General features: G+C 40.7%; 2 protein-coding genes and 1 pseudogene across 3 annotated transcripts; 2 read left to right on the forward strand and 1 right to left on the reverse strand.

Annotated features, from left to right (window-relative positions):
- Positions 1-243: 243 nt before the first annotated feature.
- LOC110058730 (protein decapentaplegic-like) lies at positions 244-3,700 on the forward strand. Its single transcript, XM_020765386.2, has 3 exons — positions 244-584; positions 1,086-1,503; positions 2,268-3,700. The coding sequence occupies exons 1-3, from the start codon at positions 329-331 to the stop codon at positions 2,650-2,652; spliced, it is 1,059 nt and encodes a 352-aa protein (XP_020621045.2). The 5' UTR covers positions 244-328; the 3' UTR covers positions 2,653-3,700.
- A 4,501-nt stretch (positions 3,701-8,201) lies between these two features.
- Positions 8,202-10,993, forward strand: LOC149104271 (protein decapentaplegic-like; annotated as a pseudogene). Its single transcript, XR_016201650.1, has 3 exons — positions 8,202-8,561; positions 9,183-9,602; positions 10,367-10,993. The product of XR_016201650.1 is annotated as a protein decapentaplegic-like (transcript).
- Positions 10,994-12,522: 1,529 nt separating this feature from the next.
- Positions 12,523-22,369, reverse strand: LOC110058721 (uncharacterized). Its single transcript, XM_089271990.1, has 7 exons — positions 22,228-22,369; positions 21,103-21,456; positions 20,114-20,416; positions 18,511-18,828; positions 17,308-17,477; positions 15,785-15,884; positions 12,523-13,027 (listed from the first exon to the last, which is right to left on the reverse strand). The coding sequence occupies exons 2-7, from the start codon at positions 21,359-21,361 to the stop codon at positions 12,612-12,614; spliced, it is 1,566 nt and encodes a 521-aa protein (XP_089128116.1). The 5' UTR covers positions 21,362-21,456; positions 22,228-22,369; the 3' UTR covers positions 12,523-12,611.
- Between the last annotated feature and the right edge of the window lie 2,646 nt (positions 22,370-25,015).

Here is a 25,015-nt window from a genome sequence, read left to right on the forward strand (position 1 = left end):
AATTTATTTTCTTAACGACTGTTGAAAGTATTTGCCGACCCTTTTTTTAGTAAGTAATGCTATTAATTTTGCCCCAGCATTCCTATTTATATATTTTTTAGGAAGTTTCAAGTGGGGATAAACCTCTTAGCAAGCCCCCTTACGAGGAAAAGGGTTTTATTTCTGTATCAGATTTTGCTAAAAAAACAAAATCAAATAGTTTTAAATCGGATGAAAGAAGGGATTATAAAAAGCTTTCGTTAATGGTGCATAGGAACGACAAAACAAGTATAAATGAGAGTTGCGAACCAGTAGATCGAGAGTGGGCACTGACTTCAAACCACTGAAGATGCTTTCGCACAAAAATGGCATTGTGGCTCTGTACATTCTGTTTACACTACTCTACTCAATTGCGAGTGTAAAACGCAAAGATTCTGGTTGGAAGCAATTAAAAGCCTCACTAAACGCCAAGGCTGTGAACCTTTCCGATGGAGCTGCCAAAGTTTTCCTCACGAATCTCTACAAAAACTATTTCAACGAAACCGGACAAGTGAAGAGAACAAATACAACTATCCCAGAAATCATTCATTCTGTGCAAGGAACAGGTATGATATATTATTTACTAATTTTATTCTGAATAAATGATACTGATTATAGTTGTGGTAGCACAAGACAAGTTCTTTGCATGTGCTCTTTCGTCACGTCCAACGTTATCAGATTCGGGTAACTTATGTGTCAACGTGAGCAAGAGAGCTGGTAAGCAGAGCATGTTTCTGTGTAAGTTCTTATTTGTTCTGCTGCACGTTCTGACGCTATTTTCGATATTAAAGTAGGCACAAAAAAACACTGATTTGGACTCTAAGTGGTCGAGAATACCGTTTCTGACACCGACTTAGTTTTCTCGAGGACAGCCGGTGTATCACACGTACAAATAAAACAAGACCAAAAAGCGGCTACTAAAGTTTCTTTTGTTTTGTTTCGTAGCTCCTCTTCGTGGAGACTTAAGGAGTAATGCGCCTTTAGCATGAGCTGCTCAGCAATTGGTTAGCGTTGCTAATATTTTAACGCCAACTTAACTATTATTCTGCACTTTGTTCTTTTTATAGTTTGCGTTAAAACCAACGTTATTCGTTTCAACATGAAAGGGATAAATGCTAAAGAATACATTCAAAAGGCTGAGATCCGGGCAAAAGTTGAGTACTCCACTGATCAAGACCAGAATGCGAGTCACCCAGTCAAACTGGGCCTTTACGACAAGACCGCAGGTGTGCTGATATCAACAGCGGTTTTGCATGGACGAGATCCAACATGGACGGTATTTATGGTCCCTTCTGCTGATGTCGCGCGATGGCTGCGTTCTCCGCACACCATCCCTGAAGTTCGGGTTGAGGTACTGGCAGACAGCGACAAGCAGAAACCTGTTCCAAAAGTACTGATGCATGGCGGCAGGAGCGGACCATTTCTGGTGGTGTATACCGATGCAAGGCGATTGCATGGTGTGGAGGATAGTCCTTTTATAAGAGAGTGAGTTCATTACGATAAGGTTACCTCTTTTTTATCAATTCGGGCGTTGGCTTGCTCTTGAACATTTTATTGCTTTGAATCTCTGAAGGCAATTACAGTAGAGCCATGATATAACGATCCTTCTTTAAAATGAAGTTCTCGGTATAACCGACTCTAAACTCCAGCCCATCCAAAGGTACAATGAAATGTGTGAAACGAAATCCCATCGCTGAAATTGAACGTAAATCATATTAACGAGTTCAGATGTACATTACGGTCCTTCAGATCTTTGCAGTTAATTGTTTAATGGCCAGTTCTCTTTTTGAGATGCTCCTACAGAGAATCATGGTAGTCGTATTCATCAACACGAATATCCAGTCAAACAGAACAGCATTTGAGATGTTGGTGTAGATATTATTTGGGTTTAAGTATTGAAACGAGGAGCTCTCAGAACACAATCCCTCGTTGCTACTGTCTGAGATCTTAGACTGGACTTATGTCATAATTCCCTGGAAGCGCATCTGACAGAAGGGATTGGGTATTAAAAAGAATTTTCGGCAGCGAAAAGTTGATTACACCGTTTGACATTAAGACAGAAAACACGAGACGCACCTCGATATTGTAAGGTTAACTTTGCCTCTTTTTAATCTATGATAACGGGGTTTCGTATATAATGATCCTCCTCCTTCCCGCTAGGTCAAACACTCCCTTGGAACGGCATTACATCAAGGTACCACTAAATCGAAATGGACTTTATACAATTTTGTTTGTTATCTATTTTTCAGTCGTTTTCGCCGAGATTCTAAGGCGAACACTAATAAGACGGCCGCAATTCCATCTCCCAGCCCTGCCGATCTGTGCTCAAGGCGCGATTTGCATATAAATGCCAAACACATCTTCGGCAATCTGATCATCGCTCCGGTCTCGTTTAACGCCTACGACTGCGCGGGAAAATGTGACGCGACCTACTCCCCAGGTAGCTTCAGCAATCACGCCATCGTGCGCTTGACAGCGGCGCAACACTGGGGACCAGGATCCCACATGACTGCGCCATGCTGCGTTCCCACAAACTACGGCAGTTTATTGGGTGTTTTGTACACCACACAAGACGGTCACGTGGTTCTTCGTCAATACAAAGATATGGTTGCCACGGAATGCGGATGTCGTTAAGATGGCCAGGCAGATTCCCGAAAAGCACGTGACTGAAATGCGCTTTGTAGGTGGCTGTCGCATATCTTGCAGCAAATACTGGTCTAATCAAGTGTGATTTTGTTTCAGTACAGTTATATAACATAGAATTTCTTGTAATGATTAATAAATTTTGTTTTTAATGCATAAATTTATATTACATATGAAGCTACTACGATATGTTGCAATTTAAAAAAGAGAAATTAAAATTATGATTTGAGATATTGTCAGTTGTTATAATTGAATACCGTAAGAAAGAAATGCTGTACGCATAGAGAACATTTTTCAATTGCCTTCGCAAACTTTATTCTTTTCCCTAAGCTCAATTATAATAGCTTAACCCTTTGAATAGCAACTACGCATGTATGCGTAATTAATGGTCGTGCTCTTTGTACCACTTGTGACGTCATCAGTTTAAATGTCATCAGATATTCTTGATAAGCAGATAGTAGTGCTAGGGTAGCCCGCTTAATAGTCAGGTTTAGATATCGACGACATTCCGACGTCGCAAATCGAAAAACAAGGTTATCAGTTTTGGTGCAAGAACGGTGGTAAAATGGTCCACAACGCCTATGATTGATCAAAGTCCATTTCTAGGCTTCGCCCGTAATTAACATCCAACTTTTCACTGCAGCCAGAAAGAACATACAATGCAAAAGGTAGCCAGTGTAAAAGGGCAGAGAAAAACAGAAAGGAAAGGGCCAACAAACGAAATTGAGAACGATCAATGGCAAAAAAAAAAAAAAAAAGAAAAAAGGTCCAAATTTTGGCTTATGCGCATGACCGTAATTGAAGTTTTGATCAATTTTGTACCTAATCCTCGAAAAATCTTTCCTTTTAGTAAGAAAAAAGCTTTTCTTTAGCAAAACTCAGGCTTATTTAGCGCCATGGCAGCTAAAAAACCTGAGTAAACGGTTGAAAACGGTATTTTTGGGCGAAAGTTTGGTATTCAGAGGGTTAATTTTAAGATCAAAGTATATTTGTCGAACGACTGTAATATTTTGATGCAATAAAATTCTTTATTTAGTAAGTATTATAGTTCCCTCTTCTGGGTGCCGCGAGTACCAAGGAAAACCCCGGGGGTGGACAACCTTGCTAAAATGGTCACTCATATTGTTCGGGAGGGGGGGGGGGGGAGGGGACTCCCATATAGAAAGGACAAGGGTGCTGGTTGGAAATTTTGAAAAGAACCCTTAAGAGGCACCAATTTGCAATTTTTTTTTCACCCCTAAGATGTACCAATTCTACAGCAACACGTTAACAGACACTTTCAAAATTTTTAATAGCGATAAAGAGGATTGCTTCGAATACCTTCAACTTATAAAGTTGATTGTCAGATATCTCCTCTCATATTTTTTTCTGCTTAATACGCTAAAAAGCACCGTGAGAGCTCCCGCTGTGGACCTTTTGAGACTGAACACCCTATGATGTACCAAAACTGCTTTTTCAAACTCTAAAAGGTACGACGAACACACCAGTCCTTTTTATATCGGAGTCCCCCCCGGGTCATATTGCCCCTCCCCCCACAAAAAAAGAGCAAGATGTCCCTTATCTTTTTCCTGCATTTTTGAGATACTCCAATCATAATTACCAAGTGGGCCAAGTTTTAGATAGAAATGTGGCAAGGGACCGGAAACGATGCTGTTGGTATACGTAGAATCTGTAAAAGGTCTGATCATCAAACAATAAAAATAGAACAATAATAACAAAGTAAAGCTGCTACGTAGAAAGCTTAACGGGACAACGACATGATAGAGTCCAAACTGAAAGCCAAGAATTTAATGGCAACCGTGGACAACTGTTTCGACCTGGTTGAGCAGGCACAGTAATCGGCTTGCACTCTTCCTATAGCCTCAATTGTTTGCTTTTTGACAAAGAACAACTGGATCGCAAGCTAAATATTTTGCATCGATATTGCATGATATGTCATTCCATTTTCCTGGCCTGGATCCCTTTCCATACACACGGGCACATTTCTCATGATGATTGTTCGGTTCGCCGCTTGCCCATGCAGAATATTGGCCCTCCAGTGGAGTGACATCAATCCAGTAGAACTTAGTGTCAGCTTTTTGGTAAAGCCCAAGCCAGGCCCCCATTCTGTAACTGTTTGTTGTTTCCTGATCAGGTGAAATATAAAGTTATTTTCAGTGGCTGACTTGATTATCGCGAGGTCTGCTTCCAATTCTTGACCAGTTCTTCGGGAGAAATCCCATTTCAGGGTTGGAGAATCGATGACATGGAAACATGACTTCAAGTGACAAACCCACGCTGGATAGGGTAAAATATGACATTAAAGAAAAAAGAAAATACGGTTGTTGAGATGAAATAACAGTTGAAAAGGAAGTCTGCGTAAGAGCCAAGTGGCCTACCAGGCCGGCACTTATCTCCAGTTTCAGAAGCATGAAATGACTAAGAGTATTCCTACTCCCCCCCCCCCCCCCACCCCTGTATGGAGTGATTGTCCATTACAGGGTTACCACACAGCTTTAAATTCGCCGGTACCTATTTTAACACCTGGTTTGTAGAGAGGCACTGTGTGAGTAGTGTCTTGCTCAAGAACGCAACACAATGTCCCCAGCTAGGGCTCTAACCCGGATCGCCCAAGAACGCAACACAATGTCCCCAGCCAGGGCTCTAACCCGGACCGCTTGATCCGGAGACGAACGCACTGGCCTCCACTTGAAATAACAGATGAACCAATCTCTTTTTCTCACCTTCAACAATACTTAGAACTGTCGACGCAGTTACTGATGCCAGCTTGTTGGTTGCTTTGCACTGGTACGTTCCAACATCGTTCAGGCTAAAACTGGTAATCTTAAGGGTTCCATCAGCAGTTGTACGTCGCTTCGGCAATGACGCAAATGCCTTTGACCACTGAATTACAGGAGGTGGAGAACCAAAGGCTCGGCAGACAACAGAGGCTACTTTACCCTCCTTTACCTTAAAAACTTGATCGGGAATCTCGGTGAATTGTGGAGACACTAGACAAATAAAACAAACAAGCAAAAATACCGCTAACCCAAGCTGATCCTTTGATTCAGGGCCGGGTTGATCGAAAGCCACTCAACGCTAACCCAGGATTAAAAGTTAACCAAAGTATCAATTCTTCTTGGATAAAAATGTTTTTCATTGCTTATTTATTGTGTAGCTTAAGATTATTCAAACTCAAAACTGAAGGACAAACAAAACAAACAGAAAACCTCACCAAAAAGTTACAAAATTGAAATCAAACTTCTCGCAAATCCCGGGTTAGCTTAATCGGGTTTTGACCAACCCGGCCCGGGTTACTATAAGAAATTAGGGAGCTTAGACAAACCTTGTCACACCCTTATACAGGACAAGATAAATTAAACTGAGTAAAGAGCACTACTTCAACCCAGGTATATAGAATGTGGCCTCAATCGGGCCACAAACTAAATTGAAGTAAAGAGTGCTAAAACAACACAGCCATAAGAATGTGGTCTCAGTCGGGCCACAAACTAAATTGAAGTAAAGAGTGCTAAAACAACACAGCCATAAGAATGTGGTCTCCGTCGGGCCACAAACTAAATTGAAGTAAAGAGTGCTAAAACAACACAGCCATAAGAATGTGGTCTCAGTCGGGCCACAAACTAAATTGAAGTAAAGAGTGCTAAAACAACACAGCCATAAGAATGTGGTCTCAGTCGGGCCACAAACTAAATTGAAGTAAAGAGTGCTAAAACAACACAGCCATAAGAATGTGGTCTCCGTCGGGCCACAAACTAAATTGAAGTAAAGAGTGCTAAAACAACACAGCCATAAGAATGTGGTCTCCGTCGGGCCACAAACTAAATTGAAGTAAAGAGTGCTAAAACAACACAGCCATAAGAATGTGGTCTCAGTCGGGCCACAAACTAAATTGAAGTAAAGAGTGCTAAAACAACACAGCCATAAGAATGTGGTCTCAGTCGGGCCACAAACTAAATTGAAGTAAAGAGTGCTAAAACAACACAGCCATAAGAATGTGGTCTCAGTCGGGCCACAAACTAAATTGAAGTAAAGAGTGCTAAAACAACACAGCCATAAGAATGTGGTCTCAGTCGGGCCACAAACTAAATTGAAGTAAAGAGTGCTAAAACAACACAACCATAAGAATGTGGTCTCAGTCGGGCCACAAACTAAATTGAAGTAAAGAGTGCTAAAACAACACAGCCATAAGAATGTGGTCTCAGTCGGGCCACAAACTAAATTGAAGTAAAGAGTGCTAAAACAACACAGCCATAAGAATGTGGTCTCAGTCGGGCCACAAACTAAATTGAAGTAAAGAGTGCTAAAACAACACAGCCATAAGAATGTGGTCTCAGTCGGGCCACAAACTAAATTGAAGTAAAGAGTGCTAAAGCAACACAGGCATAAGAATGTGGTCTCCGTCGGGCCACAAACTAAATTGAAGTAAAGAGTGCTAAAACAACACAGCCATAAGAATGTAGTCTCCGTCGGGCCACAAACTAAATTGAAGTAAAGAGTGCTAAAACAACACAGCCATAAGAATGTGGTCTCCGTCGGGCCACAAACTAAATTGAAGTAAAGAGTGCTAAAACAACACAGCCATAAGAATGTGGTCTCAGTCGGGCCACAAACTAAATTGAAGTAAAGAGTGCTAAAACAACACAGCCATAAGAATGTGGTCTCAGTCGGGCCACAAACTAAATTGAAGTAAAGAGTGCTAAAACAACACAGCCATAAGAATGTGGTCTCAGTCGGGCCACAAACTAAATTGAAGTAAAGAGTGCTAAAACAACACAGCCATAAGAATGTGGTCTCAGTCGGGCCACAAACTAAATTGAAGTAAAGAGTGCTAAAACAACACAGCCATAAGAATGTGGTCTCAGTCGGGCCACAAACTAAATTGAAGTAAAGAGTGCTAAAACAACACAGGCATAAGAATGTGGTCTCAGTCGGGCCACAAACTAAATTGAAGTAAAGAGTGCTAAAACAACACAGCCATAAGAATGTGGTCTCAGTCGGGCCACAAACTAAATTGAAGTAAAGAGTGCTAAAACAACACAGCCATAAGAATGTGGTCTCCGTCGGGCCACAAACTAAATTGAAGTAAAGAGTGCTAAAACAACACAGCCATAAGAATGTGGCCTCAGTCGGGCCACAAACTAAATTGAAGTAAAGAGTGCTAAAACAACACAGCCATAAGAATGTGGTCTCAGTCGGGCCACAAACTAAATTGAAGTAAAGAGTGCTAAAACAACACAGCCATAAGAATGTGGTCTCAGTCGGGCCACAAGCTAAATTGAAGTAAAGAGTGCTAAAACAACACAGCCATAAGAATGTGGTCTCAGTCGGGCCACAAACTAAATTGAAGTAAAGAGTGCTAAAACAACACAGCCATAAGAATGTGGTCTCAGTCGGGCCACAAACTAAATTGAAGTAAAGAGTGCTAAAACAACACAGCCATAAGAATGTGGTCTCAGTCGGGCCACAAGCTATGCCAGAGCATAATATGGTGATTACGTCCGCATCCGGCTAAACGAATATCTTGCTAGTGATGTATGTATGGAGTCAAGCTGTGCAGAGCATAAAATATTGATGAAAACGTTCGTATCCGGATATACTAGTGTATTGCTATTGCTGTCTTTCCTCTAACTTTAAACCACTGAAGATGCTTTCGCACAAAAATGGCATTGTGGCTCTGTACATTCTGTTTACACTACTCTACTCAATTGCGAGTGTAAAACGCAAAGATCCTGGTTGGAAGCAATTAAAAACCTCACTAAACGCCAAGGCTGTGAACCTTTCCGATGGAGCTGCCAAAGGTTTCCTCACGAATCTCTACAAAAACTATTTCAACGAAACCGGACAAGTGAAGAGAACAAATACAACTATCCCAGAAATCATTCATTCTGTTCAAGGAACAGGTATGATATATTATTTGCTATTTTTATTCTGAAGGAATGATACTGATTATAGTTGTGGTAGCACAAGACAAGTGCTTTGCATGTGCTCTTTCGTCACGTCCAAAGTTATAAGATTCGGGTAACTTATGTGTCAAAGTGAGCAAGTGAGCTAGTAGGCAGAACATGTCTCTGTGTACGTTCTTGTTTTTTCTGCCGCACGTTTTTTTTTTTTTTTTTTGCTTTTCTTTTAATTTTTTTATATATAACTTTAAATATTAGTATTACCTGATGATTTTTAACCGTGTATAAAGAAATGTTAAACAAAATAAATAAATAAAATAAAACGCTATTTTTGATATTAAAGTAGGCACAAAAAAAAACACTGATCTGGACTCTGAGTGGTCGAGAATATCGTATCTGACACCGAGTTAGTTTTCTCGAGGACAGCCGGTGTATCACACGTACAAATAAAACAAGACCAAAAAGCGGCTACTGAAGTTTCTTTTGTGTTCTTTTGCAGCTCCTCTTCGTGGAGACTTAAGGAGTAATGCGCCTTTAGCATGAGCTGTTCAACAATTAGTTAGCCTCGCTAATATTTTAATGCCAACTTAACTATTATTTTGCACTTTGTTCTTTTTATAGTTTGCGTTAAAACCAACGTTATTCGTTTCAACATGAAAGGGATAAATGCTAAAGAATACATTCAAAAGGCTGAGATCCGGGCAAATGTTGAGTACTCCACTGATCAAGACCAGAATGCGAGTCACCCAGTCAAACTGGGCCTTTACGACAAGACCGCAGGTGTGCTGATATCAACAGCGGTTTTGCATGGACGAGATCCAACATGGACGGTATTTATGGTCCCTTCTGCTGATGTCGCGCGATGGCTGCGTTCTCCGCACACCATCCCTGAAGTTCGGGTTGAGGTACTGGCAGACAGCGACAAGCAGAAACCTGTTCCAAAAGTACTGATGCATGGCGGCAGGAGTGGACCATTTCTGGTGGTCAGTATACCGATGCAAGGCGATTGCACGGTGTAGAGGATAGTCCTTTTATAAGAGAGTGAGTTCATTACGATAAGGTTACCTCTTTTTTATCAATTCGGGTGTTGGCTTGCTCTTGAACATTTTATTGCTTTGAATCTCTGAAGGCAATTACAGTAGAGCCATGATATAACGATCCTTCTTTAAAATGAAGTTCTCGGTATAACCGACTCTAGACTCCAGCCCATCCAAAGGTACAATGAAATGTGTGAAACGAAGTCCCATCGCTGAAATTGAACGTAAATCATATTAACGAGTTGAGATGTACATTACGGTCCTTCAGATCTTTGCAGTTAATTGTTTAATGGCCAGTTCTCTTTTCGAGATACTCCTACAGGGAATCATGGTAGTTGTATTCATCAACACGAATATGCAGTCAAACAGAACAGCATTTGAGATGTTGGTGTAGATATTATTTGGGTTTAAGTATTGAAACGAGGAGCTTTCAGAACACAATCCCTCGTTGCCACTGTCTGAGATCTTAGACTGGACTTATGTCATAATTCCCTGGATGCGCATCTGACAGAAGGGATTGGGTGTTAAACGGAATTTTCAGCAGCGAAAAGGTGATTACACCGTTTGAAATTAAAACAGAAAACACAAGACGCACCTCGATATTGTAAGGTTGACTTTGGCCCTTTTTAGTTTATGATAACGTGGTTTCGTATATAATGATCCTCCTCCTTCCGGCTAGGTCAAACACTCCCTTGGAACGGCATTATATCAAGGTACCACTAATTCGAAATGCACTTTATACAATTTTGTTTGTTATCTATTTTTCAGTCGTTTTCGCCGAGATTCTAAGGCGAACACTAACAAGACGGCCGCAATTCCATCTCCCAACCCTGCCGATCTGTGCTCAAGGCGCGATTTGCATATAAATACCAAACACATCTTCGGCAATCTGATTATCGCTCCGGTCTCGTTTAACGCCTACGACTGCGCGGGAAAATGTGACGCGACCTACTCCCCAGGTAGCTTCAGCAATCACGCCATCGTGCGCTTGACAGCGGCGCAACACTGGGGACCAGGATCCCACATGACTGCGCCATGCTGCGTTCCCACAAACTACGGCAGTTTATTGGGTGTTTTGTACACCACACAAGACGGTCACGTGGTTCTTCGTCAATACAAAGATATGGTTGCCACGGAATGCGGATGTCGTTAAGATGGCCAGGCAGATTCCCGAAAAGCACGTGACTGAAATGCGCTTTGTAGGTGGCTGTCGCATATCTTGCAGCAAATACTGGACTAATCAAGTGTGATTTTGTTTCAGTACATTTATATAACATAGAATTTCTTGTAATGGTTAATAAATTTTGTTGTTAATGCATAAATTTATATTACATATGAAGCTACTACGATATGTTGCAATTTAAAAAAGAGAAATTAAAATTATGATTTGAGATATTGTCAGTTGTTATAATTGAATACCGTAAGAAAGAAATGCTGTACGCATAGAGAACATTTTTCAATTGCCTTTGCAAACTTTATTCTTTTCCCTTAGCTCAATTAAAATAGCTTAACCCTTTGAATACCAACTACACATATATGCGTAATTAATGGTCGTGCTCTTTGTACCACTTGTGACGTCATCAGTTTAAATGTCATCAGATATTCTTGATAAGCAGATAGTAGTGCTAGGCTAGCCCTTTCCGCTTAATGGTCAGGTTTAGATATCGACGACATTCCGACGTCGCAAATCGAAAAACAAGGTTATCAGTTTTGGTGCAAGAACGGTGGTAAAATGGTCCACAACGCCTATGATTGATCAAAGTCCATTTCTAGGCTTCGCCCGTAATTAACATCCAACTTTTCACTGCAGCCAGAAAGAACATACAATGCAAAAGGTAGCCAGTGTAAAAGGGCAGAGAAAAACAGAAAGAAAAGGGCCAACAAACGAAATTGAGAACGATCAATGGCAAAAAAAAAAAAAAAAAAAGTCCAAATTTTGGCTTATGGGCATGACCGTAATTGAAGTTTTGATCAATTTTGTACCTAATCCTCGAAAAATCTCTCCTTTTAGTAAAAAAAAGCTTTTATTTCTTAGGAAAACTCAGGCTTATTTAGCGTCATGGCAGCTAAAAAACCTGAGTAAACGGTTGAAAACGGTATTTTCGGGCGAAAGTTTGGTATTCAAAGGGTTAATTTTAAGATCAAAGTATATTTGTCGAACGACTCTAATATTTTGATGCAATAAAATTCTTTATTTAGGAAGTATTATAGTTCCCTCTTCTGAGTGCCACGAGTACCAAGGAAAACCCCGGGGGTGGACAACCTTGCTAAAATGGTCACTCATATTGCTCGGGAGGGGGGGGGGGGGGGAAGGGCACTCCCATATAGAAAGGACAGGGGTGCTAGTGGGAAAGTTTGAAAAGAACCCTTAAGAGGCACCAATTTGTAATTTTTTTTTTTTCATCCCTAAGAGGTACCAATTCTACAGCAACACGTTAACAGACACTTTCAAAATTTTTAATAACGATAAAGAAGAGTGCTTCGAATACCTTCAACTCGTAAAGTTGATTGTCAAATATCTCCTCTCATATTTTTTTCGGCTCGATACCCAAAAAGGTGCCGTGAAAGCTCCTGCTGTGGACCTTTTGAGGCTGATCAAACTAAGAGGTACCAAAACCGCTTTTTCAAACTCTGAAACGTACGACGAGCACCCCTCGTCCCTTTTAATATTGCCCCTCTCCCCCCCCCCCCGTACAAAAAAGCCAGATGACCCTTATCTTTTTACTGCATTTTTGAGATACTCCAATCATAATTACTAAGTGGGCCAAGTTTTAGATAGAAATGTGGCAAGGGACCGCAAACGAAAATGCTGTTGGTATACGTAGAATCTGTAAAAGGTCTGATTATCAAACAATAAAAATAGAATAATAATAAAGCTGCTACGTAGAAAGCTTAACGGGACAACGACACGATAGAGTCCAAACTGAAAGCCAAGAATTTAATGGCAACCGTGGACAACTGTTTCGACCTGGTTGAACAGGCTCAGTAATCGGCTTGCACTCTTTCTATAGCCTCAGTTGCTTGCTTTTTGACAAAGAACAACTGGAGCGTGAATTAAATCTTTTGCATTGATACTGCATGACAGGTCATTCCATTTTCCTGGCCTGGATCCCTTTCCATACACATGGGCACATTTCTCATGATGAAAGTTCGGTTCCCCGCTTCCCCATGCAGAATATTGACCCTCCAGTGGAGTGTCATCAATCCAGTAGAACTTAGTATCAGCTTTTCGGTAAAGCCCAAGCCAGGCCCCCCAATGTGTAACAGTTTCTTGTTTCCTGATCAGGTCAAGTATGAAGTTATTTTCGGTGGCTGATCTGATTATCGGGAGGTCTGCCCCCAAATCTTGACAAGCTCTTCGGGCGTCACCCCATTTCAGAGTTGGAGTATCGATGACACGGAAACATGACTTCAAGTGACAAACCCACGCTGGATAGGGTGAGATATGACATGAAAAAAAAAAAAAAAGAAAAGAAAGAAAGAAAGAAAGAAAAGCAGTCGCTAAATAACAGTTGAAAAGGGTGTAAAGTTTGCATACGAGCCAAATGGCCCACCAGGCGGGCGTTTATTGCCGGTTTCTCTAGCACGAAGAGACTAGAGGTATTCTACTCCCACCTCGATGGGATACTTGTCACTCACAGGGTTACCTCACAGCTTCAAATTCGCTGTTGCGGTGCCTATTTAAGAATGGCTGACTGTTAGGATCGAGAAACGCCGGTCAACGTCCCATTTGACAAATCGCTCATATTTTGCCAAAAGATACCCTTAGGTGACCTAATTCTAAAAATCATATTTAGAGGTTCCAGCGAAGTTTTATTTTTCAGAAATTCGCGAAAATTTGAAAGCGCGGTCAAAGTGCGGTTTTTCGTGTAATAAAATGACCGAAATAAGGTGCGAGGACGAAGCGCTGCTTAAGTCTTAAAATAAACTCAATTGACTTCAAACTTCACACAAATGTGGAACAACCACTCTAATTTATTCCTCGCTTTAAACTAATCTCAGATATGTTGATATAGTGGTTTTCCGAACCATTTTAAAAACAGCTATGAAGTGTGTGAAAAATAACGGCCAAATATAGGTCATGTTTAACAGCATAAAAATGCATCTGGTACCTCACTAATCGTATTGGAGATTCTCTCAAATACGATTAACATTACAACCAGACCGACTGCGTGTTGGACAACGCTAAGTTACAATGTGCAACAGGCTTTTCCGGTTTAACTGTTTTTCCACCTGTCCACGGTCAATGCAATATGCGCGCCAACGGTTAATTGAATCAGCGGAGCTACACTCAAAATTATTTAGCTTAGTGACCCCTGTGATACTTCGAGAATCATCTAGTGTTTCAGTGCTGGCGTTAAGAGCTGGAGACCACTTAATCTTCCACGGCATACAGATATCCGAAATTTCCGGGAATACCCTCTCCCCCCTCCCCGACTGTAGCTACAACTAAGAGCCATTCAAAAACAAGACATAATTGTTCCTCGATAGGACAGCTTTAACAAGTGCATTTCAATCTACTGTCATTACTTTAAACTTGTAGTCGGTTTCTGTAAATTGCGAAATGTTGAACATTTGCGCAAGAGCAGTGAAAGCGTGACTGGGCTGCTGGTACGGTTGTGTGACAACTTTTACTGAGTCTCGAATATCAGCCACGCAGCATGGTTGCCGATATAATAAATACAGATTCACGGGGCCCCTGATTCTTACAGCAGAAAGCTTGGGCTCTTTAAGGCAATGCGGAGTGGTATCGAGGGGAATCGACGGCTTTTAGGTATGTTTTCTGTAACATTTTCGGGTTAAATTAGTCGTATTAATATTTTGTTTACTTGTTTCGGGTCAGACGGCTTCACATCTTGTTTCCAATTTACATAGGCGAAATTTATTTGGAACTTGCCACTACACTTTTAAACTTACACTTTTGATGACCTCGGTTTGATTTTGTTGTTGTACCGGTAATACATTGCCGGATTAACCTCTCGACTTCTTGAACTTGAACGGAGATCGGCTGTTTACCAAATTAGAATAAGGGCGCGATTTTGATTTGCTTCAAGATATTTCAACTCGATTAATTTACAGTCCTTTAACGTCCTTGATGCTAAAAAGCATTCCAAGTTGACCCATTATTGTGTCTTAATGAACTTAAAGCGTTTTGGTGAATCGAAAACATTAAGGTTCCGGGAAATCTCTTGCGTTCGTTATGACAACCATTCACGTGTTGTTGACATTAAGGAAATACACGCGATGACAAACTAGACATGACGGCGGACACGAAATTAAACAAAGTTAACGCGCAGTGGTTCGAAAACGTCTGGAGACAGTTTTTATGCAGTGGACATTATGTTTCTACTGATAGCAGTGAATTGACGGGATTCTAATTAATGATAGCCTTTTACTTTCGCCATTGAAATTGATTTGTCTCTGGTTCGTGCATAATTATTGTGTTATTTGCGCCCAACACATTGACATAGATTTTCGTTATTCACAAAGGGAAATACTGCGAGTTCGAGCATGAAACTTGGCATGGTATATCTTTACTAATGATATTTTAAGGCTGTAATGTAAAATAATCGGAAAGTGAGGTACCAGATGCATTTTTATGCTGTTAAACATGACCTATATTTGGCCGTTATTTTTCACACACTTCATAGCTGTTTTTAAAATGGTTCGGAAAACCACTATATCAACATATCTGAGATTAGTTTAAAGCGAGGAATAAATTAGAGTGGTTGTTCCACATTTGTGTGAAGTTTGAAGTCAATTGAGTTTATTTTAAGACTTAAGCAGCGCTTCGTCCTCGCACCTTATTTCGGTCATTTTATTACACGAAAAACCGCACTTTGACCGCGCTTTCAAATTTTCGCGAATTTCTGAAAAATAAAACTTCGCTGGAACCTCTAAATATGATTTTTAGAATTAGGTCACCTAAGGGTATCTTTTGGCAAAATATGAGCGATTTGTCAAATGGGACGTTGACCGGCGTTTCTCGATCCTAACAGTCAGCCATTCTTAAATGCCTGGCTGTAGAGAGGTACTGTGTGAGTAAAGTGTCTTCCCCAAGAACGTAACTCAATGTTCCTGGCCAGGGCTCGAAGCCGGACCGCTCGATCCGGAGACAAGCGCACTAACCACGAGGCCATCGCACCTCCACTAGAAACAACGGTTGAACCAATCTATTTTTCTCACCTTCAACCATATTTAGACCTGTCGACGCACTTACAGATCCCAGCTTGTTGGTTGCTTTGCACTGGTACGTTCCGACATCTTTCAAGCCAAAACTGGTAATCTTAAGGTTACCGTATACCTTCAGGGGTGTCTCACGTCCAAGCGATGTAGCGCGTCCGGTTTAAGATGTAGATACCTAAACCCCTATATCAAATTAAAGCTTATAGAGCTGGCTATCAAACCATACCAAAAATTTTGAAATAAAATGAAGTGCCGATTTTTTCACGGCCACTAAATGCGAACGTCCTAATCACCTTTTGGAAGCTACAAGTCAAAGCGAATTTTGTTTTTCGCCAATTTATTTTTTTCCTCAGTTTCAGGACAAAAAGCGCTAAAAAAGCGTGTCTGCGTTTTTCCACATTCAATTGCAGTAAAAAGTTACAGAACATTTTCAAAATAGGATTTAAAAAATGTGAAGTGATCGTACAAACATTGCTCTCGGAGAAAAAATATGTCGAAATAAACAATTCGCAGACACGTTTTTGTTTTTTATATGTTAATCTAGCTACTGTCCAAATTTGAGGGCAATCAAACAAATCCCCTTTGAGTTGTAACTCTTTAAAGTGTCTGCTTCAAGCGAAAAAATTTATTCGAGAAAACAGCGCTAAGAAAAATCTCTTGCTTCGCAAACAAACTCCGCCCACAAACGCCTTCAACTGGGTTCTCAGATCACTGAGCCAATCAGCGCTTGGAAAATTTACTACCATTAACTCGCGGTTAAATTTACGCGTGAATCTCGAAAAAACCCTTGTGTTTCGCAATGCGCTCAAGGCGGAGAGATAATTTTTCTGTAGCTCGGTTTTTCTTGAAGCTGGTCTGGCAAAATGGGGAAGACGAAAAAGGATACGAACGCTAGAGTGGCTGGGCGACGAGAACAAACTGAACAAAAGAAAGCGTGGCGGAGCAAATGTGCATGGATAATATTCCAATGGATCTCAATGAGTTGGGCGATTCATCAGTATCGGACTCAACAAAAGAGTCAATGTAAACATCGCTGTTATAGCTGTCGAGTTCCCAAATTTTTACAGAATCTTTCTGTACTCTTGACTCGATCTTTTCGCCCGCTTGATACGAGAGCTATAGCTCCATCCGCGAGGCCAACTTTCGCTTCTTCACTCATTGATGTGTTTTCATTCGTTCTTCGCTTTTTCGAAGTGGTAAACAATGTTTTCCGTGGCCCATGTTTACTTATAACTTAATAGAATTACATCTAATACGAAAAATGCTTGGATCTGAATAGCCAGCCAATTCGTGGTATCCATATATTCCCGCGAAAGTAGTCTCGGTTGATTGCGTACACGTTATAGGGCTGTCAATCAAGAGGGAACTTTTACTTCCGGCCGTAACGTAACACCTCCATTTCTCCGCCAATATTGAGTTTTTTTCAATTTTGTTTTCAGAAATTAGAGATTACTCTTCGATCATTACTTTGAACCAAAAATCCAAATTTGAAGAAAATTGCCGATCTGAAGGTATACTGTAACCTTAAGGGTTCCATTCTCAACAGTTGCACGTCCTTTCGGCAATGACGTAAATGCCTTTGACCACTGAATTACAGGAGGTGGAGAACCAAAGGCTCTGCAGACAACAGAGGCTACTTTACCCTCCTTTACCTTTATAACTTGATCGGGAATCTCGGTGAATTGTGGAGGCACTTGAGAAATAAAACAAACAAGCAAAAATACCGCTAACCCAAGATGATCCTTTGATTCAGGTTATTATTAGAAATTAGAGAGCTTATCAACAAACCACGACGACAACGGCAACAAGGACATCACCAAACAGAAGATTTAACGCGCAGAAATATGGCAATGCACCAGCGTTATAAGTTTTGTATATTTCTTAGGGCCCAACCTCTGCAAACGAAAACAAAAAAAAACAAAAAAAAAAACGTAAAATCACTAAGTCTGGGTAGTTTGCAAAACCTGGGCCACGACGGCTATTTTTCGGATTTTCTTTTGGGGTTGATCGCTGACGTTGCATATTTACTTCGAGCAAGTTTTTAGGCCGAACAGCGGGCTGAACAGATCTAATTAAATAATTGCGAAATAGGCAAAACATAAATCCCTTTTTCACTAGTCCTTAACGTCGCTGCCGTCATTGTTTAAGGTCCCTATTAATCAGAAGGGCTCTAAGGACAATAAGAATTTTGCAAGAACTGTCAAGTTTCTAAAGCCCTTATTATTAGATTGTCAAGTAAAAAGGTAAAGTCTGCATACGAGCCAAGTGGCTCATCAGGCCGGCGCTTATCACCGGTTTCCGTAGCATGAAGCGACTAGGAGTTTTTCTACTCTCCCCTGGATGGAATGCAAGGTCATCCCAGGGTGAACCCTCGCATTAAATTCGCCCTTACCCATTTATTCTGGGTGGGGAGAGGCACTGTTAGAGTTAAGTGTCTTGCCCACGAACACAACACAATGTCCCCGGCCAGGGCTCTGCCGATAATATAACTCGGACCGCTCGATCCCGAGTCGACCGCACTAACCATGAGGCCACAGCACCTCCACAGATTGTCAAGTGGAGAGCATGAAATTGCAAATCATTTGTTGAAGATTTATACATATGATCTTCAGGAAATCTATTTATGTGACTGTAAATCTCGTCACAAAACAAATCTGACATAAATTACGGCATACGTAGTCTTTTTAAGGACTCCAGCGTAAAAGAGGAAAAGTAATATAGCAAACCTTCTACGAGAAGTTTCGCTTCTTTCTCAACTTGTCCCAAGATATTTGTAGCTGTGCAAAGGTACTTCCCAGAGTCATTGTAAGTAGCATTTATAATCTCCAACTTGTTGTCTTTATCATCCATATTTATCAGTTTTTTGCCACTTATTTTACTCCAGGACACGCTAGGTACTGGGTAACCCTCAGCTGAGCAGTAAAACGTGGCGGTCTGGTTCTGAGTCACAGTGAGTGACGTAGGAGATACAATCAACACTGGTGTAGATACGGACTTCCCGGCATCACCTTTAGGTCCCGGTTGCCCGGGAGCTCCCGTATTTCCTACAGCAAGTTAGATGTCAACAATAAAACACATACTTTTAAATTTGGAAAGCAAGCATGCCGAAATATAGTTGCCGTACAAATATCAAGCTCCGAGTACATTTACAAAATCGTCCCTAGATATATTTCTGATAAAGTGCGAAGATTTGGCAGCTTTTATTGTCGTCTACCCAGTCACTATTTTGGTTGTCAGTGGGGGAGGAGTGTTACGTGACGATCAAAGTAACGGGTTCGTAGGGGGCTACCTTTTATGTAAATACCATAAATACTCGAATTAGCGACCGGGGTGCGTATTTCAAATTTAGAAGAGGACGCAGGGAGCTTATTATCTTAAGAGAAGTTTTTCGTACAGCGGAACTCAGTTGTGGAACAACTTACCTATAGACCTAAGTCAAGCATCCACACTGGCCGATTTTACATCTAAATTAAGTCGCCACAGTTTAAAGTAATATCTTAATTTGAAGTAAATTTTTAGACACGGCCTCCATGAAAAGCAGTTTTTTTTTCTTAAATTTTTATTGTAGTTAAGCAGATAGGTAGATAGTCCAGTAACTTTGTTGACTGATGGAAAAACCGTGTATAAATAAAGTTATCTTCTCTTATCTTATTCGAGGGAGACGCTTAAATGAGGTTAAGGGGGACGGGGGTGGGGAGGAAGGGCGCTTATTTAATATTTCCCAAATCGTGGTCAGATATGATCGTTTTTCTTTTTAAAGCTATGTATGTGTCAGTCTCTCAGAAGTCTCATAAGGATCCTGTTTCTCTTTTAAAAGAACTACGTAATATAACCCGGCTCTTAAGCGGGTCAAGCTCTGCTGCACAGAGTTGGTTGAGCTTTAGGCAATCAACCAGCAAATCTTCAGCACCACTTCCATAAAACGGGGGGCAGGGGGGGGGGGAGGGCGCTTATTCGAGAGGAGGCGCTTATTTTAAATTTTGGCCGATAGGATGTGCGCTTATCCGAAAGGGGTGCTTATTTGAGGGGAGGCGCTAATTCAAGGATTTACAGTATTGAAAAAGTAATTAACTCCCTCCCACACCCTACTTCGATCTTAATAGAGATAAAGCAGTTCAGTCACGGTACTTTGGCCAAGTACAAAATAATTACATTTACATTGAAGGAAACCTGAAAATATTTGATAGAAAAACACAAAAGAGATAATATTAAATCATAAAGGAAAAAGGATGGCTAAGGATGGAGAACATTGACACGAATTGCAAACGACGAATTTGAGAAAAGGCTAAACTTTTCAAGAAGTGCAAATCAATGCATAAAATCCTTTACCTTTTTCTCCTTTTATTCCAGCTGGTCCAGTGTCCCCCATCATGCCTTGCTTCCCCTGTTCACCTGGAGGTCCCATGATACCCTGCGTTCCCTTTCTTCCCTTAGTTCCTCTCGGCCCACGTTTACCGCGAGGACCGGGGGGCCCTGATACACAAACTTTTCCAGGGGCAAGGCAGACAGATCCAACGATTATCGATGTGACATATCTCTTGATCATGTGCTGAACATCTTGTGTACCGACAGAGCCGTTAATGTTTGCTGGGACCACGCTTCGTCGAACAATAGTACCTTTGTATTCAGTGCCTTTAGAGAAGAAAATACATTTTAAACACTTTCCCTACGGTTTAATTTTTTGATTCGGCCGGATTTCAAACAGAATTTATAGAGCATTGTAAGAGAGATGAAATTTCATCTCTCTACGATGCTAATCTTTCAGTGGCTTATTACGGTCACATAAGGGAACATGTTTGTTTCGGGGATCATATCTGACCCGTAATTCACGAAACGAAATACGAGGTCACTGGTTTCTAATGTGTCTGAACAGATTTTTATAACAGTGTGGAAACAAGCGCACGTTTATAACCATGAAATATAGGTTAGGTAGAAATAATGACCATAAGCCCATGCCCCCCTCCCTAAACAGAATCTAGGGATTTTATCGTTGGTACTTTAAAATCTTCAGGTGACATGATTGATGTACTAGTCGATTGGAAATGTGAAATTGGTTTCTTTTGCATGCCAGCACAGTAGCATAGCGTTACAAGGCAGGTATATCTGATAACATTTTCCCAGAAGCGCACTGAACTTGCCACGTAAAGAAAACGGCATGCGCATGTAAAGATACGCCAATTTAAATATAAACACTCTATTATCTTTAGGCAGATTACAGTACCGTGCATCCCTTTTCTGAGCCTGGCTAAAGAAATACAGAATGTCTGATGATTCTTTCGACCTTCCCCTAGGATTGCACAATTATACTTGTCACCTACCAAAAACGATATCTTTCTTCCCTTTCAGAGGGTCTTGTAGAATGGCTGCTTTGTCAAGAGCTTTTTGCATTTGTTGAATTTGCTGCGTGAACTTTGAATCCATCGTTTCCGTGTTACGAGCCACTATCTCGATTCTTGCGAACAAGACAAACGTCAACAAAATCGAAAGGGCAGATAATACAGAAGATGTCTTGAGAAGTTTTTCTTCGTAGTGTTTTGGTTCTGATGTTATATGAGGCATCTTTACGCCAGTATCCATCGCTGTCTGAAGTGTCGTAGCAGAAACGAAAAGGACGTGCTCGCTAAAATAATATAAAACTTCACGACCTCTAGGACCTCCAGACTAGTGGGGGACTGGAGAGAAAATATAAAATAACAGTGATGACATTTTAATGTCTGTCACATTACGGAAGACATTTTCTGTTTCAATGGGGAAATGCTTTAAGATACAACATGAGCTTTTTCAACTGCTCTAACGCCTTTTAAAGGGCCGTAGAATCGAAAAAGTCGACATGGAGCTGCGTCAGAGACTGGTAAACCAACTTATGGAATTTTCGATTTCAAGTTTTATATACTTCTGCTTCTAATTTTCCAATTATCTGTAAGGGATGTTCAACGTTTTCTTTGGCACCGCTTTCTGTAACGCTCTCCATAGATCGAAATGAAACCAAATTGGTTTGCAGATCAGAATGGTATTTCAGGCCATTGTCAGGTTTTTGGTGCATTCGTCGTTGGGTCTTTGTAGGCTTCCAGTTTGTTAGTTTGTAAATATCTTGGTAAATTCCGCTGGGCAGAGTATAAAAGCAATTTTTGACCGTCCTGACGTTGCTAAATAAAATCACGCTAATCAAGTCCCTGGACTCTCCTTGAATTTTTACAAAGGTAGGTTTTTAAAGTGTTTCATTAATAATCTAAGGATTGAAACTAATGTAAAGTAGGATAATTACTTTACTTCAGGCCTCGGGTTTAAAGATGATTTCCAGTCCGCACTGCGCAGTCTCAGCACCCTTATATTAAAACAGCCACTGTTCCCCAACAATCTGCGAGGGGCTGAAGTTATTCTGTCTAGATTTTATTCTCACTCGATGGAATGCGAATCGATGTTACTCGTTACGAACCACATACCTTATCTTTGAGGCCTTTCAAATTCTTTTTCCAACAGCTTCATTGATTTTTACAGCTGGGAAGTTGTTTCATCAAGTGATATAAGAAAGAACGAAGCATAAATCTTCTACCGCTTTGCATCCATAATAACAGTTGTTTTGAAACTTTGAATTTACTTCATGTAAGTAGTTGCGAAATGTTTACATTCTGTGATGTCTTACATAAAACAAAACAAAAAACGCAATCAAACTCTTGAGATTGCGCAGTACGGACTTGAAATCACAATTGACCGCTTGTTTTCCGCCAGTCAGAAGTACATATGTTGGCCTATGTTTGTAAAAGGGGAAGGAGAGTGTGCTTGAGAGGGAGAGCTTATGGAAGAAATTTAATAATGGAATCTTTGATTTCGGTCGACGCATAGGTATTTTGTAATTAGATTATTCGCTGTCTATTTTGAGGTTTCTATCAGTCATCACCTATTCCCTCTTAGTATAACTCCACTAGCGTTCTATTACGAATGTCGTTCTGTTATTGGCTCGATTCCCATCACCAAAGGGCATATGTCGAACAATTAGTCAAGTTTGTTTTCTCATCAGTCTGGTGATCGATGGTGTAGTCTACAGTTCATGGCTTCAAATGGCGAAAAAAGCGTGGGCTTAAAAAACTCCCTTTCATTTGTTCTGAGGACGATCAGTGGTACTTAGTTCCAAAATAAAAGAATGACCCCACTATGAAAAGATGTGGGGGAGGGGATGGTGGGGGTGATGGTAGAATTGATGTTGAACTATAGATCAAAGAGCAATACGTTAGCTTTTTTCATCGTTGCACGTTTCTATAATTACTATACTTTATTGAGTTACGCTACAAACTTAGTAAGTTCAACAAAATTAAAGGTTTCTTACAACATATGCAAATTTGTTTTCTTTGTTTTATACGCGCATATAGGCAAATACTGACTAATATTTCCAGAACTTCTATTTTAAGTGTTGAAACTAACTGGGAACAGCTCAGCTAAAGCTGAAACACTTTACGAAAGATCTGAGTTCTAAATCTCGATTTTTCTCTTCCGTATCAAAGAGAATCAACACATCACAGATGATCTTTTGGTTATATTTTGTACATAAAATTGGCAACAGCGGATAGGAGTTAGAATCCGGGACACAATGGCACGAGAAACTTCCTGATATTTGACTCTTCACTGTTTTAAAGTGTAAATTTTGTACAATCGACTTGCGCTCCTTTTTTTCGCGTCTCTGACTTTAGCTTTAAGTTATGACCCATTTTCCGTTTAGAAACTGACTTCCTGAGAGAACGAAGCGAATTCGAACACAGCCCTCTAAAGAAGATTACCCTGCAGGGCATGTTTCATAGGGCTCCTAAGACTCCAACAGATCGTCATGTTTCACGGATACGGATCTAAATTTTATCAGATCTTAACAGCGAGAACGTAAATCGGAAACCAGTTATATAATTGCAGTATACTCCAACGGTTCGTTACAATAGTGTATTTGCCGTTCTCGACCTCTCGTTATTTCTCAAGTGATTCTGAAGGATACTTTATGCTCTGTTACAAGGAGGAATTTTTAAGTAGAGGAGTGGGAGTAGGAGTAGGAGTGGAGCCGTTTGGCGGTGCTATACCAATTTTTTTAGAGGTCAAAGGTATGATTTCCGACTTTCCGCTGTTATCTGCTTGTGACACCTCTATCAGTCTGATACCACAGTTTGACACCCCTATCATGTGCTCATAATTTCTTTAGGCTCATTTCAGTTTTGCAAAATATGTTTTAAGCTCTCTAAGTATTGGCTCTGGAGGGACAAAGTTTTTGAAATATTCCGTGAACATGTCGCTTACTTGCACTCTATATTATGACGCCCGGCCCGGCTATTTGATTAGCTCGATTAGAACTGTTTGCAAGTACCGAAAATGTAGCTTCTTGACAGGTCTAATCACCTCATTGGCTGATTTGTTTCAGGGTTATCACCAAGGGCGGATAGGCTCATCAAAAACAAAGTCTACAGGCTCCCCCGTCCCGCCCCGATCGCTTTGCTCTCCGAATTCTTCTGTTTCGCGTGCGCCGAAATTTTTTCCGTCCTCGCCGGGAGCCTGTTCGTAGGCTATAAGTTAAGTCAAGTCACCGCCTGAAAGCTGGTGGGCCGGCAGCGAAGAGGCCAAGAAGGGAAAAAGAACCGATTAATAAAATTGATGGATATGAAAGCCAAGTTGCTGCAAAGGCAAACCTTAATTGAACGTGGCTACCACAATACTATTAAAGAAAGGTTTAAGGTGGCCGAACACAGTTTTCGCGCCCGCTTTTTCTGATGCAATTGAGCGCGCGCACAGGGATTGCAAAAAACAAACATGCCGTCAACAGAGCGATCATTTTACTTACTCAACACCCGCACTATCTGTGCTATTTTTCTCTCTATTATTGAACGCAGTGCGGTATTGATGGCTTTAGTCTTTTATTACAAAGATATGTTAGAAAAGGTAACGACGCAAAGAACCCAGCAATTCTCGGCTTCTTCTTTGTTACCGAAAGAACCCAGTTAAATGCAGCGCATACGCAGTTGCTCGTAAAATTGAGACCGATTGCTTTTGCAGAAACTCGCCGATTTCTGACGATCCAGTCGTTAGAATTTCAAGAAATTTGGCAAAAAAATAGTTCAGAAACCACGTGAATGATCTATTGCAAAAAATCTGAATTTTGACATAGGAAATTTTTAATAATACAGAACATGCAGTGAAAACTATTTACGGCGAATTACGAAAATCGCCTATGTCAAAATTTTATTAGAACAATGTTGACAG

Source organism: Orbicella faveolata, unplaced genomic scaffold (genome assembly GCF_042242905.1).
Source record: "Orbicella faveolata isolate gen_17 unplaced genomic scaffold, um_ofav_v1 contig_34, whole genome shotgun sequence".
Classification (NCBI taxonomy): Eukaryota; Metazoa; Cnidaria; class Anthozoa; order Scleractinia; family Merulinidae; genus Orbicella; species Orbicella faveolata.

Excerpts from the sequence above, each read along its gene's own strand:
- LOC110058721 (XM_089271990.1), bottom strand. The coding sequence starts at position 21,361 with ATGGATACTGGCGTAAAGATGCCTCATATAACATCAGAACCAAAACAC. Across the intron at positions 20,417-21,102 it reads GAAGAAAGATATCGTTTTTG|GCACTGAATACAAAGGTACT; the intron begins GTAGGTGACAAG and ends TCTTCTCTAAAG. Across the intron at positions 17,478-18,510 it reads AGCGAAACTTCTCGTAGAAG|TGCCTCCACAATTCACCGAG; the intron begins GTTTGCTATATT and ends TTATTTCTCAAG.
- LOC110058730 (XM_020765386.2), top strand. The coding sequence starts at position 329 with ATGCTTTCGCACAAAAATGGCATTGTGGCTCTGTACATTCTGTTTACA. Across the intron at positions 585-1,085 it reads TCATTCTGTGCAAGGAACAG|TTTGCGTTAAAACCAACGTT; the intron begins GTATGATATATT and ends TTCTTTTTATAG. Across the intron at positions 1,504-2,267 it reads GATAGTCCTTTTATAAGAGA|TCGTTTTCGCCGAGATTCTA; the intron begins GTGAGTTCATTA and ends TCTATTTTTCAG.